General features: G+C 39.2%; 1 protein-coding gene across 6 annotated transcripts in view; it reads left to right on the top strand.

The window, feature by feature from the left end:
- The window catches only part of tafa5l (TAFA chemokine like family member 5, like), a 42,590-nt gene extending 27,198 nt beyond the window's left edge, over positions 1-15,392 (top strand). The window contains exons 4-6 of one of the 6 annotated variants that reach the window (XR_004332778.1): positions 883-957; positions 12,014-12,056; positions 13,606-15,392. Coding sequence is in view for 2 of the 6 variants with exons in the window: in XM_032521291.1 (XP_032377182.1) it covers positions 12,014-12,037 (24 nt within the window). In the remaining 4 variants the exon portion in view is untranslated. Of the gene's footprint in view, positions 1-882; positions 958-12,013; positions 12,061-13,605 lie in introns of all 6 variants that reach the window. The other 5 variants (XR_004332777.1, XR_004332780.1, XR_004332779.1 and 2 more) reach the window with 5 other exon arrangements.
- The last annotated feature ends 340 nt before the right edge of the window (positions 15,393-15,732 follow it).

The following is a 15,732-nucleotide window of genomic DNA, read 5'->3' as shown; positions in this document are numbered from 1 at the left end:
TGTGGATTCAGATGCGATGCTTGAGCAGCTGATTAGATTAATTTACTCTAACAAAAGATCAGAGGTTTTAGGTTTCGGTGTCATGCTGAGAAAAAGAATAATAGCAGACAACGGTCCGTGACCTCTCCCTGACTTTGTGATAGATTTAAATAAATGCAAAACATACATACATTTTTAAAGCCTTCAATATGGTGTCATCTGGTTGTCTGTAGGCTCCTCTCACAGTGCAACATGGATCCAATGCCTCAGAGCTTCCAATGTTTCAGTGCTGATTGAAGCTCTGCTCTTTGATGAACTTTTATTTGATTCACAATACACAGGAAACACAAAGCCAGCATGTCTTATCAATGAGCTTTTAGATGTTGGTGTCATTAAAAAGAAAGAATTATTATAAATATTCATTATGAACGTTTGGAAGCCATGAGTAGAAAAACAAAAAAACTCTAAAGGCACTTTTTTTTCCCACCAGGTGACTGTCTTGCTCCACCAATTGGCTAAGCTGTGCTTGAAATGTCCATTAAGCACAATTATAGTTAGACTCTAATTCTGGCTCCACAAGCATGTGTGCGCTGTGTTTGTGTTCAGTGGTTGGCACTGCACAAGTCCAGCTTTTTTGAGGGATGTAACTTACCGAGATGGTACGAGTGGAACAGCACAATACAGCATGTTGATGTTGGCATGAGATGACAGGACGGATAGAGCAGGAGAGACTGCTGTCCTCATCGCCAGGTACACAAGCTCAAAGGTCAACCTGTGACTGGATCTCTTGATTTTCACTCTCTCTTTCTTTTATCTCCCTCACTTGTTGTTTCTTTATCTCTCTCTCTCTCTCTCTCTCTCTCTCACTCTCCCTCTCGCTGCTCCTCCGCCTCCTCCGTCCAGCAGCCCTGGGCAGCTGGGGCAGATTTCATGCACGCATTCCCATCGTGCTCTAATCTACCCTGACAGCACACTTAGGTTAGTGTTTTGCTTTTGTACATACATTTACAAAAAACAAATGCAGATTATGTGTTCCACTGCATATTATTTATTAGCTGTTGCTGAGGTGAGTTTTATTGTACTGTAGAAGTTAATCACAAGTGATGCTGCTGTTTTTTGTTTGAGGAGGCAGGGAGGATTTGGCAGCAGAAGAGAGGAGGTATCCAGAGGTATTTGTTGTAAGACCTGAAATGGGGGGATAGCACGTTCTAGAAGATAAATGAAAATGAGAAATCTATAAAGAGGATTGATCAGGCTGGAGCGTGGAAAGTATTTGGGGTGAGAGCAAGGGGAGGGGAGAGATAGTGCCATTCGGCCACTGGCCAAGCTCTGTCCGTCCACATCTTTGTGCGAGTATCTCAAGTGTAGAAAGGGAGTTTTAATTGTGAGAGCATCTGTCTTCACATGTTAATAATTAAATTACATAGGAGCACTCAGAGTGACAATGTGGTTTTCTGAAAGCTTGTAATGGCTGCACTCCTTATTCATGCTGTTGTGCGTGGGCTTGACCTAAATGGAGTTAGCCACTAAAATAAAGTAACAAATGTACTTGATGGCGGCAGATCATGCATCTGTTAAAATGCATAGTATACTGCTTAAATCGGTCAAACATAGGGTTGGGATTCTATGGAATTTTTATGACATCTGAATCCAGTATTGAACTCGCCTTTCAAATTAAATTCTTAAGTAACAAAGTGAAAAATGACTTGAAGATTCAATTAAGATCTGTATTTTGTGGACTAAGAGTGGCAGCCCAATTATTGCGCACAACCTGTAGCTACAACCTAACCATGAGATAAGAGCATATGAAATGTTGATTAAATGGTTCTGACACATAGAAAAAATTAATGTTGCCTACTGACTGTCATGTTTTTGCACCAGTTTCTTTACTGCCACTGGATGTTGGATTCAGTCAACAAGCGTACGCTGTTCCTATATTGAGTGCGGCTGAAATTAATAAAACTGGATCATTTTGCCCCTGATAGTGGAATGGAGATGCAGATCTATTTGCCCATCACTTTGGTCCAGAAAAGACATCTCAACAATTATTAGACAGATTACTATGTTCTTGGTTTGTGACACCCCCCAGAATTAGACTCTTAATTTTAGTGACCAACTAATCTTTTCTCTATCACCACTGTGAGGCCAAAAGGTCTCTTCGACTTATCATTTAACACTGTCCACATCATAATGAAAACTGACTGAATGTCCATGAAATTTGCTGTGAATATTCATGGTTCTTTTGGGATGAATTCTGACCTTTTGTCTTGTGTCACTATCAGTCCAAAATGTAGAAGAAATATGAAAATCTTAAAGGCAGTCCTGCCATGAGATTTACTGAGCGCATTTATTCTCCTCAGAGGAGGAACTCTTTGCATTTTGGACACGCTATGAGCCGCCCTCAGGCCAGAAACACAAACTTTGCACCAGAAATCATGCATTCAAATTTCCATGATTTTGATAAAGCACAGTCATGCTTTCAGTGGGATAAAACCCTCAGATTTATACAACCCCATGGCGTTTCCTCGAGTGCCCATTCATGGCCAACTTACTGTAAGAATAGCTAGTTAAAGGGGTGCTATGCAATTTTGGCAATTTCTTTGCGGTTTTCTAACTTTTTGCTTGCAGGTTTCTCTATAGCGCTCCCCCTACAGCTTTGGAATAGATATTTGGAAGCTCGGATGTCTATGTACTTGTGTCTGACTCCTTGCTTGATCAGTCTGCCATTTCCTCTTTCTCTGTTCCTCTGACAATGCTTTCCTAGCTTTCTGCTTCGTTTTTGTTGGCTCAGCTATGACAATAGTGTTAAAAAAATCAGCTTCACTTCAGCTTCACTTTGTTACATTGCAGGACCTGATATCACAGGCTACGTCCTGACTCTGCCCAACGGCCCAAAGTTGCAAGGGTGATTTTTCCGCTCACAGGCACTAGGGGAAAGCGAGACGGCCACCACTCAACCCCCAAAAAGTCATATAATCATTTCAATGACTCCAAAGTTGTTCAGTTAAGGTAAATTAAGCTGAAAAAAATGGCACAGCTCCCCTTTAAGTTTGTCCAACACTTGTGCTCGAAGGGCTTTACACTTTCTATCTTAATCACCTGGTAACTGTAAATGCAGTGTGCCAATGTTTATGACATTTAACCTTTAACCGCCCAATGCTCCACCTGCTGGACATTAGCACTATGTATGTAAGTTTTACAAGCTGCTAGTACAAGGAAAAAAAACATGAAGTAATGTGTCAATGAATGAGACCTTTTTTAATAAATTTTTCCACTCATTGTGGTCAAGAACGCCCTGTCATAAAACATAATCCCAAATACAATGTATCGCAGAGGGTACAACTGAAACCTTTACAGAAATGGTGTCTCTCCAGTCACTACCTTCAAAGCACTCTGGCTGTCAAATTATATATTAAATCTTTGAAAACTTCAAAACTGTTAAAGGTTCTAATAGTAATTCAAATAAACTGCATTGTTTAATTGTAGGTTAATCGTGTTGAATGGTTATTAAATAACAAAGACACACGCACACAAACGCATGCACGCATGTGCGCGCACACACACACACACACACACACACACACACACACACACACACACACACACACACACACACACACACACACACACACACACACACACACACACACACACATTTCCATTCACCTGCAACTCTTTTTAAACACAGCCTTCTCTCCACAGCCAGTTCTCATGTGTGTGCAGCTCACGGTGGCACAGCCAGGTCACACGCTCCAGCCTAACCTGCTAATGGTGTTTGCATATGCAGCCTGCTCTCCACTGCCAGCTATCCATTAATATGAATCACTCTCTGGAGGCCCCCCCAAACAAGCTGGCAATTTGTCTTCACTAGTGAGCTGCTGAAAGGTCTACATACAATATTCTCTGAGGTGAAAGGCACAATTCGGGAGGGGCGGGGCGTTATGAGGTTGGTTTCATACACTTGACAGGGGAAAGGAGGGGGTGGATTTCAATTGTTAGGTTATACAAGAGGACAGTTGTGTGTGTTAGTGTGTAAATTTATGAAGGGTGGAAATGGCTTTCGGGTGGAAAATTGACAAGACAGACAGACTGAATTCAGAACAGTAAAATGTTTTTTATTCTTTCCGGCAAACAAGAGGGTTGTGCAATTGCATCACTTGCTTCCTGCTTAGTGAGAGCTCTGTTGAGAGCACTACTGAGCTCCATTATCAGCCTTTGCTAATCAAGTGATGGGCTGAAATTGAAACTGTGCATAGAAATGCTTCTTCAGTGCAGGGTAAGCAGAGACTATTCTCACAAATATTATGTTGTGGGCTTCAAATGTTACTTCATAGGCTAGAGAGAGCTTAAATTATGAGTACTTAGTACTTGAAACCCTTATTTAATCATATTCAGAATGAGGTTTGATGTGTACTTCATCCCTCAGACAATATACAACACTAGCTAAACACTAGGTTAAAATATCGTCCGACACCCACATGACAAATGCCACTGTTCAGCTAGTGTGTGGCCTGTAGACACCCAAAACAGTTGCAGTTGGGCATTTTTGCCAAATGAAGGAGAATTGCAAAATGGACAGCACACACACATACATACACACACAGCACGACCCAGTGGGCCAGAAAGGCTTGCATCATGTTCTGTAAAAAAAAAAAATCTTTTTTTCTGCTCTGGTGGTCCTCCACCAGCAATATGTTCTTTTTTCCAGCGTCGGCCAAAGTAAAAAAAGGTAGTGGAGTGTGTGTAGTCCTGCCAATGCTGCTGTAAACATGAAGACATCATAACCAGTGCAGTCTTTTTGAATGAATGCCATATGACACATTCTTGATTTGTAAAGGAGAAATGAATTGATATATGTACCTTTTAATGAGAAATAGGGAAGCAGGTGTTTGAATAGAAAATGTTACAAATGTGGTGGGAAAACCAAGAAGAATTGCATTTATTACCCAGCATCAACACAAATGTTCCTGTCCAGTAATGAAAGAGTTATGAAATGATCACCTCTTATGAAAGAGGTGATAAAATTGCACAGACAGATGATGCAGTTCCACAGTGTAGTTATATAACATTAGCTTGCACCTCAGCTATAAAAGCTTACATTTTTATAGCTTTCATGTCAACAACAAACAACCAGGCAGCAAAATCATGTGTCACCATGGTCACTGCTTTGCTAGCAACCCATCTGACCAGAGACAGACTTCTAATGAGCTCGCTTCTGAAAGGCAACGCAACACACCCGCAGCTCTGTCAGCAACACAACTGTTTGTGTGCAGCTTCCTGAAATCAATTGTTGATAAGTTGGGGAGGTTAGAGAGCAGAGATGACTGATTTCTGGTTGGCTTGGTACATTTAGTGTAAAGGATGGAAAAGGATGTTGTTTCCAAGTAAGAATGAACACAAAACAATCAGGTTTTAAAGTGAGTTGCTGGTGAAAATGTCTGAACGTGTCATCAATAGAAGGGAACGATGTGGTGACATCATCTCACTTTTTCTCCAACTGCAATTAATTTAAATTATTTCAACCCTACTGGAAAAATCCTGCACAACAAATCCCATGAAAAGACGACCAACAATAAATTTATCCTTAAAATAAAATAAGTATAGTCCTCATTTTGACTTGACTATTAAAACAGTTGCACTGGGTGACATGTCGCTTCATTACCATAAATACACACATACTGTAGTTTATTTTCAGTCTATCCTACATAAACCATCCTGCAGCCATCAATACTCACTAGGTGACTAAATGTCTATTAATCAGCTGCTGAAAATAATCCCCACATATGCACTATTTACTCCCGTTTTACATCACATTACAGTACATGTCATTTAGCTGACACTTTTATCCAAAGTGACTTCCAATTAAGTGCTTTCAACCTTGAAGGTGTAAACTCCAGACAGTAAGTGGTAAATGCAAGTACATTAGCTTTAAATAAGAAAAACTACAAAGAGCAATATGGAAGTACAGCTTTAAGAATATATATATATATATATATATATGTATATATATATATATATATATATATATATATATATATATATAAAATGAAACAGTCCTCATACATATTGCATACTGCTGATGCAACACAACCAGTTTATCAAATACCTGTACAACATTAGTCAACCAGAAACAGAGATGACTCTACTGATTCATTGTCTTAAGAGCTGTTCTGTTCCTGAAAAAAATATCTGTGTTATATATTTAAACCACTAATCTTCATGTAGTGATTCATATATGCTTCACGTTTGTGCCACATAATAGCATTTTGCAAAGACGGTTGTATAACAACAGCACCTTAAAGTGCCCATATTGTACTCATTTTCAAGTTTATAATTGTATTTGGAAGTTGTTATGCATGCGCATAACTAGGTAAGGACCGCTAGATAGTCAGTTGCAGAGAATGTGGGCGTGCCTTGCTATCAGCTAGGCGAGCACTATAACATGTGTTACAAAGTGACAAGCGTTTGTCACAGAAGTAAAGGCTGGACTACAATAGAGCTGTTTGGAGCAGTTAGTGAACGGTGTTTTCTCTGGAAGATGGTAAGTCCCTTTGGGGTGGACTTTGTACTTTTTCACTTTGTAAACCTATAACGTTCACAAAAACATATATAACATAATGAAGGAAAGGGAAAAAACAAAAAGCATAATATGAGCACTTTAAACTACCTGTGACCACTCTTGGCTCTGTGCTTAAGAAAAATGATAATCCTGCAATTGGTACTGAAGAAAATGTTTTCAAAAGACAGGCTGAAAAAGCTGAATGCTGCTGGTCGTGACTGCAGTGGTTACTGCAGATCACCTCAATCTTTTATCTTTAAATGTGATTTCATTTTTTTCAGACTTTTGATTCAACCAACTCTACCTTTATCTGAACAGCTCATACCACTGATGACATACTGTATAATGACAATATTTTTCAAGAGGTCCTTCAGAACCCTTTTGCTTTTAAGCCTAATTTGCAGTTACATTAGCCTGGTGTGCCTTTGCTCTTATCTTTTATATGATTTGAGTGTATTTTGTCAGGTTATGTAAATTGCTGGCCTTTGTTCTTTCACAGCTCTTGTATTTGTCACACAGCTACCTTGTAAACCTCGCGCAAACAAATTTGTATTCTCAGTGGGATGCCATCTTTAGATAAAGGTGGTCTATGATAGTGGAATTCCTTTTTTCAGGTGCTTTAGCTCTGTGACCAGCAGCATTCATTAAGACTAAATAAAATGCATAATGAGAGACGTAAATAGGTTGTTTCTTGAATAGTAACTCCTTGTGCCGAAGGCTCTGAAGGATACATATAGTAAAAATGTGCCCTGATTTAAAGGATGTGTTATTAATAGTCTCCTTTCTAACGCAGTGTGGAAATATTAGTGAGAAAATCACAACTGGAGGTCATTAGAGAAATGTTTGCCTCTTCAAATTTCATTGAAAAAAGAGACCAGAGCATTTTTAAATATTAGATATGCATGCTATGCACCATGTCCTTCAATGCTCTGCTGGCTTTCAGTTTCATTTGTAGTTGAAATTATTAAATTCTGTGCTCCAGCGTGCGCAACTAATGGATCTATTTGAGGAATGTTGGTTTGAAAGAAGAAGAGTTTAGTTTTTTTGCAGCACTATCTGCTGAGAGAGATGCGCATCTGCAATTAACTATTTTTCATCCTGTCTTAATCTTAAATGCACCACCACTCTTTCTTTGATACATACAGTACATCAGACAAAAGAGCACAAGTCTAGCTCTTATGTTTTATGTTTTACTGGCTTACCTCCAGGCTTTCACTCATATTCGGTTTTGTGAACTGACGGCACTCCTGTCATATTGTGTCTGACAGCCACTATCTGGATCCTTAGGGATAACATATTGTAGCCTGGCCGCTTTGCCTTTGGATGTACATTCATAAAACGACTGACGTTGAAACAACATATGTGCCCCGGAGTACACAAGAGGTTACACTCGATAAGCAAATATACTCTACTTTATTTCGCCTTCATTTACAGATCTTCTATTAATCAAGCGGAAAAGATAAATGCACTCCTTTGGTTTCAGCTCATCTGTTTGTCGGATTCTGTGGCATGATCATCAGTCTTGAGGAGATAGCTCATGGACGATGCAGAAATTATCTTGAAATAGTTTGGATTGATAGAAATGTTCAAAAAACAGAGAAAGCCAACCTTTCCATTCTCCTCTTTTATTTGTGTTATTATAGGTGTTGGGTTATGGAACATACAGTACAGGCAGGAAGCGTCATGATTACATTTCCCTGCTCCCTTATTTAAAGTTCTGTTATTGCCAGGCTTTGAACTGCCATGCGAGTTTAACCACACACAATGCTTGTGTCCCAAGCTTCGGTTGGTGTGAAATTGTCAGAGCCATAGGCTACATTTCAACACAGGGTTTTTGTACCCTGTGTTATGCAGAAAGCCTGTCAATGGACTGGACACATTCAAGCATACTTAACCTATCCTATTTCAATGTTTAGTGCTGCTGCCTATATGATGCAGCCACAGTTTTAAATTTTTGTCCCATTTATGTTGTAATGTATGTGTATGTAACCTAAAAACATAACCCGTTTCCAGAGATATAAAGGTAATATAATTGTACTCACACTAAATATAACTATATAAATAAATATAAATATAATATAACTTTCATATGACAGTATGCTTTCTTAACCCAACAATTATTATTTGACAAACATTGTTTGCATTGTTAGATTAAACCCATCATCAATGTATAAATATACAATATCAAAATGCAGTTCACATGTTTATTCATCAGGAGTAACAATTCCATAATGTCATATGTAATCATATAATAGTCTGTGAAAGGTGCCATCCTACAGTATTTGTACTTTTTGGAAACTACATTTTGCTGATCATACTTTTTACTTTAATGCAAGTACGGTTTTGTAGGTTTTAGCCAGTTTACCACAAATCAAATACACTTTACATGCATGTTTTTCAAATGTGTATGTACCTAAACTACATTATCATGCAGCGCTAATGATAATTTACAGAAATTAGTGTAAAACAATGCATCCAAAAATGCTCAGCAAACATGTAAGCAAGTATACATAATGTTTAGTTAAATGAATAGTAGTAGTAGTAGTAGTAGTATAGTTAGGGCCTGAGCACTGATGACCGGCAGTTGGCGAAGGCCCTATTGCAACTGAAAGAATTATGATTATGCGCAATGCCTCAAAAAGTCACCACAATTTGCATATGCATCAGGACTGGCGAAAAGAATGGTATTTTAAAGGTTTCGTAAATAGGAGTGAAAAAGTGGCTTGCTAGCACCCCCTACAAATTTTCGTAGTTGAACCCCCCTCCTTTAATGTAACTTTAACGTAAACTAATTATGCACTGCTACATGGTGGAGACCAAAACAGAGCTAAGTAGCTTAACAATCACCAGGTTGCCAGACACATGACACCAAATTAATGCTAATGTTGTTCTGTGTCTACTATTTTATGTGTGAATAAGCAAAACCATGATAACTTTAACAGATTATAATATGTCAATGTTTAGCTACAACTGTCCCCAAGTGTAAAAAAAAAAATGAATGCAGCTTTACAGTGCTTCAACTTTGAAAAACACTGCAAGGTATAATTTTTCATGCAGTATTTCCTTTCTTGTAATGGACTATTTTTTACATTATTTTATACTATTTTATTTCAGTAAAGTATTTGAATGTTGGACAATAAATGCTGGTTTTTCTGTAGTTGGCCCTGAGAAATAAAGCAGCAAATACCACCCAAGGCTTTGTAACTACTGTAATGTTGGTTTTGTTTCTCTGAGATAACTCTGAATCTGATGCTCTGATGCTTTTGTGCATCAGGTTCATACTCATGACATGAACCATGCACTCAGGGTCTTCAGTAGGATATAGCTGTGCTTGTTAGCCTAATAACAACCGCAGTTCTAGTGGATGGTAGTAACTGGGACCACTATGAGTCTCCAGTTGATGAATCCAACTAAGCCCTGGAGGAGTCCACTTATCAGGAGAGACCCTGGAAAAGATTTTTTTTGTTACTGCAGTGCTGGCACAGCGCCTGTCTCCATAATGGCTGGGTGGGCTGCTGGTGAGAATTTTGCGGCTTGAAGTGCCACTGAATATGCAGTCTCTGCTTTGTTTTCCCATGAGCATTGAGCAAACATGCTGTCTGCTCTACCTGCAGTGGCTTTCCCTTCTGGCTACAAACATTTCTGGAAGTTGTATTGCTACCTTGGCGGCGGATTTTATTTGTGTAATGCGAGGCATACTGTTTCTAAAAAAACACTTTGATCCTAAAATATGTTGTTGATGATAAGGAAGGAAGTTAATTGAATCTCTTAATATTTTTGCCAATCTCTGCTGGCACTCTCTCAAAGATCCAGGCTGTGCACCTTATTTGAACTGTGAAACTTTATCATTTATGCACAGTGCTCAATGTTTACAAGTGGTGATGAAACTAGGGGTGCCCCAAGCTCAGAGACAAGGTCCAAATGTTTCAATTTCACCACAGCATAAGCAATTAGCAAAGCGCTGATTAGTGTGCTCCCGCTTAATTCTCTCTCCTTATCTGTGAATCTCCCTCATCCCTCGTGCCAGCGGGAGATGAATATGTGTTTGATGTCCTTGGATTCCTGTCTTGTAAACACCATAGGCGGTGAGCACTGTTTACCGGTGTGCAAGGCAGGCAAACAGCCAGCTCTGGCTCTTGCACAGTTTGTCCCGTGGGGCCAAACCTTGTTACCCTTTTAATTAGTAGGAGCAGTTAATACTGCCGGCCGCTTCTGCCACCTCAGCACCGACTTCAAGAATCTCTCCAATCAATAGCAAGGAGTCCGACTGAGACAGGGAGTCGAGGGAGAGAAGGAAAGCAGCTCAGGTACATTCATGATAGTTTGTGGAGAGAAATCAGACAACATACTATTTTCTTTGAAGGAAACTTTTGGGTGTATCAATATCAATTCTTTTTTTTTCTTCCTTGTAAATTTAAAGGGATAACAAGGTCTCTGGGTTCATCATGCACATTCCTTCTCGTCCAGTTTCTCTTCTTCTCTCACAATTCCTCTCCCTCGAAAATGAATGTTATCAAAAAGCTAAGGGTTTGCTCGGCAGATTCTATATTGCCCTTATAAGCTTTTATCCCTTCCAACAGCTTGCCCCCCCCATGCTCATTTCTTTTCTTGTTTTGATTTAAAGATGCAGTGGAAGTACTTAGCATTTAGATGACATGCTGCTGGAGAGGTGTGATGGATCAGCGCCTCTTCAGAGGACTGATTTTCTTCGACAGCAGCAGGGCCGGTCGGGCGGTCAGGCGGACAGAGCGACAGATCGCATGACGACAGGCTGGGCGGGCAGCAGAATACCAAGTCCACCTCGCTGCTGCATAAAAAGCCTTGCACAGCAGAGAGGAGAGCAGTGGCTGCTGGGAATGCCAATGCGCTACCCAGACAGCCGTTTAGCCTTGGTTCCTCTGATTGGCTAAACAGACCATTAGCTTCCTGATTATGATTAGCCGAGTCATTATCTACACAAAAGGGGCTCATTCACCAATATTAAGAAGGCAGGGGAGCTGTTTTCTTCCTTTGGTCAAGTGAAATACAATATTTTCATGTTTTCTCTTACGATGAATGTAGGAGGCAAGAAGTTATTCACAGAGAAACAAAGTAAAACACTGTTTATTACCCTGCCCTACAGCTAACGTGGTAACATTTTGTATCTGTGTGATGCCATTGATGGAAGAAAGGAAAGGTCTCTTAATCGTTAACACAGACGATGAGGTGGCCATTACTTGCTCGTATTTTGTGGTCGAGGAGAGAAGCGGCGTCCTCAGAGGTCATAAAAACTGGGAGAGAACAAAATAACCTTCAGCTTCCATCGTCTCGCCTTAGATATAATTGGAAGACATGCCATCTGTGCTTTTAAATGGGCATATGCTGCTATGCCTCCAATGTGCTGAGGGAAAGTAAAAGAATAAGAGGGAAAGTAAAACGTTAGTGAAGGCTGGCCCTCTGTTCCTCCAATACTGACCTTCTACTTTTCTTTTCCAGCCTTTGCCCAAGGAGCCATCATAGGTTGCATAGAAAACAGCAAGTACGTAAGTCTTTTATATTATATTATATTTTAATTTGCATGCTAAGTGCATAACCATGCTTCAGTTTACTCACTTACAACTTACAGTTCAAGCAACTAAATACATTTTCATTGTTGCATCTTGTAAAAACAGAAATAATAACTCTTCAGGAAATCTTGATGATCAAGAAGCTTTAATTCCAAGTTGTATGAAGGTGTAGTTTAGTGTAGTTTAGACCTGGAATAACTCAGCCATTAGTGTGTATTTCCCATGTATTTTCCAGTATTGTTCTCACCCCTGAGCTTAAATAAATATAATCCAGGACCGGGAGAAGACCAAATGAGATCCCCCATTTCTCAAGATGCAGTCACTTTGATTATGCAAAAAAGGGAAATCAAAAGGGGTTTTGGAATTTTCAAAATGCTTAAAGGTTTCATGGTATGAAAATGTCACTTCATGAGGTTTTAACATTAATATGAGTTCCCCCAGCCTGCCTATGGTCCCCCAGTGGCTAGAAATGGCGATCGGTGTAAACTGAGCCCTGAGTATCCTGTTTCACCTTTGAGAAAATTAACGCTCAGATGGGCCGTTCTGGAATCCTGCCCTTTGTGAGATTATAAAAGTTGGTAGGGAAAGTTGGTAAACTCAGGAGCAGGCTAGCCTAACTCTGCTGGCAGGTTAACTTTACTTCCACAAACATTTCTTTTCCCTGAAAAACAAGGAAATCTAAAGATTTAACTAAATTCCCCTCTCAAGAACATTGACTAAGTATCTGTGAAGCTTTCACATTCTGTAAAACCACAAGCACTTGGAATCTGCATGCTTTGTGTCCCCTGGCCAATATTCTAAGATTGATTTTCCCTCTTCCACCAAGAAAACAAAATGAATCACGCACAATTACCAAGGACAGGGAGAAAGGGGGAATTGGGGGCGTCATAAATATTTATTTGCTAGCCCTGGGAATTTGTGCAATTCTATGTGGATTTGCCAACTCATATTTAAGTGTCTGAATGATTTATATGGGCAGTCCAGGGTGTCACATTTGTCCATTGTCACCACAAATAATTTATGTATTAACTTTTATGGTTTTATCCATATAACATATTCATTGCAAAGTTCTATTATCATTCAAATGGGTTTCTTGATCAAGTGATTGGCTATATTAAGTCATTGGTTACGTAATTTCACAGGAGGTGAAGGCCACAAATGTACAGCAAATAAAAAGCCTTTATTCTAGTAGATTTTCTTTTCTTTATGTAAATGAAATGATAAGTAAGTGATATAATAAATGTATTAGCTTTCTCAAATGAAAGCCAAACGTACATTTACAGTAATCTCTATGTGCATATTTAACCTTATTTTGTGTTGCAGTAGGCTTTGTGTCAGTGTGGTGGTATTCAGTTTGGAAATGTCTTAGGTAAAATGTTATGGAAATGATAACTACATTTGACCTGGTGAGATTACCAATGTGATTTAAAAGTAAAAGGTTAGATATGTACGTAAGAAGGTTCATGGTTCACACCTGTCTAGTGATTTTGATCTTTTCCTTTTCTTTTTTCTCTATTCCAGATTCACTGACATCCATGCTACAAAAGGAACGGAGGCCAGTCACTACACCACAACATTGTATCCATATACCAACAAGACTCCCAAACTTTACACCAGGTTTGACCTTCAGTAAAAAAAGAAATTGTAATAATCCAGAGCTTTTCCACCCACCACAGTGAACGACTCTTGGCAGACACTTCTGAGAACTCTGAGAAGTCTCATATGAAAAGCATGGTACACCACTGGCATTAAATCTTCACCGCAGCCAAATTTGTGGACACATCATAGAACAAAATCCTTGTGAGGAACATTTATCAACCGGGCAGTGGAATATTCATTGAAGTACATTACCTTTTTTGTCCTTGGAATTCAACATCAGGTCTGCAGAGGATGGCTCCTTGAAGATTTAGACTTGTCAGAAGGTCTTTCAGAAGTCGGCCCTTTCATCTTGTTTACTATCCTCGCTATGAAGCCGTCCAGGGTTATATTACAGACAAGTTTCTTTAATGACAGCTCGCTGCTAAAGAGTCATGACTTTACAGAGGTTGATAAAGGCAGTATTGTCTATTGGATTCTTTCTCTCATTTGGCCGGATCAAAATCTCTGCATACACACACACACAGGACGGAACGTTGTGAAAAAGCATGAAACTCTATTGGAATGTCACAGAGACGACTCAATGACTGAAGGTCATGATGGTAAAATGTGAACATTTTGGACAACTTAGCTTATAACTTATGTTTTTTATGTGGTGCCAACATACAGTAGTCGAGAAGAGTAGATTTTGTCAATGAACCTCACGCATCTTGTACACATCACTGGGAGCATTTAGCAGAAGGGGACCCCTGGCTCATTTTAATGGTCTACACTTTGTCGGTGCGTGTGTGCATGCATGTGTGCGTGCTTGCATCTGTCCATGTGTGAATATGTGTAAACATGCTTGTGTGCCTGTATGTGAATGAGCGTGCACATCCAGATATACACTGTGAAATAACTCATGTTCAATGCATTATTCATATTCTTGTATATTTTTGGGACACGCCCAGACCAGAGCTTAACATCTGGCAAGAGAAGCATTTGTGATTTTGATGTTGGATCTCATTTAAATCTTCATGGATGAATCCTGGCTTTGCCTTTTCTTTTCTTTCGTGTCTTGTATTTAGTACATAGAGATATTTATATTGGGTAAAATATTATTAAAACTGGGGACAGATCTGCAGTATGTCACATAAGTTAAATTCTGTAATTAAAATCAATGCGTAATTAAATGTATTCAAAATCCTTGTCTAAATTGACTATATTTTGATATGAAATGGTTTGGCCAGCTGGACATGCTATTTGCTAATTTCAGATGCTTGATATATTTGAAATTGTGTATTCAATTAATGTATTTTATGTTCTGTGGGTCTCATTCCAAGAGTAAGTAAAGAAAAGGAGGAGCACAAGAGGCATTCTTCTGAGAGAAGTACAAGAGGTGGACACAATAACACGAATACCAGTTGCGATAATGCCACATATTTCAAAAACACAAAATAGGATCAAACACTATCTAAATACCACAACCTAATAAGCTATGCTCTGCAAGATGAATGAACATCCTCAAGTCTAAAAAAATAACCTTCACAGTGGTTGTGTTTTTTGTAGGGCAATTACAATAGTTTGCATACTATTGTACAGGTGTTCCTGTTAATATGTCTACACCCTTTTTTTCATTTCTTTGTACTAAAAAAATCTGTACATCTCCATCTTAATGTATGCATTTGAGTATATAAAGAGAGTGTCCGCTCCCAGGAGCTGCAGAGTGTGTATTTGGTGTGTGTGTGTGAGTGTTTTCCAGGTCAACAGTAGTCTGTGTCGTGAGAAAATATCAATTTCCACCTGATTCCATACTTTTAATTTCATGCTGCTTTTATTTATCACTTCTTTGATTTGCACTTACCTTAAATACATTGCCCCTTTGATTTAAGCCACTGCTAATGCTGGAACTGCTGCTGCAGTGCAGTGGCAGAGTATGTATGTCTGGATTTTAGTAAAATCTTAATAGGACCATAAACAACAAATATCTAGACCTCTTCTGGTCTAAAAATTGTCAACATCTGACAGTGGGTGAGTGTTTCTGCAACTTCTAGCGCTGAGCCGCTAACTCTG

The sequence above is a fragment of the Etheostoma spectabile genome, chromosome 7 (genome assembly GCF_008692095.1).
Source record: "Etheostoma spectabile isolate EspeVRDwgs_2016 chromosome 7, UIUC_Espe_1.0, whole genome shotgun sequence".
In the NCBI taxonomy this organism is placed as follows: domain Eukaryota; kingdom Metazoa; phylum Chordata; class Actinopteri; order Perciformes; family Percidae; genus Etheostoma; species Etheostoma spectabile.
This window is presented reverse-complemented; position numbering and strand designations above follow the sequence as displayed.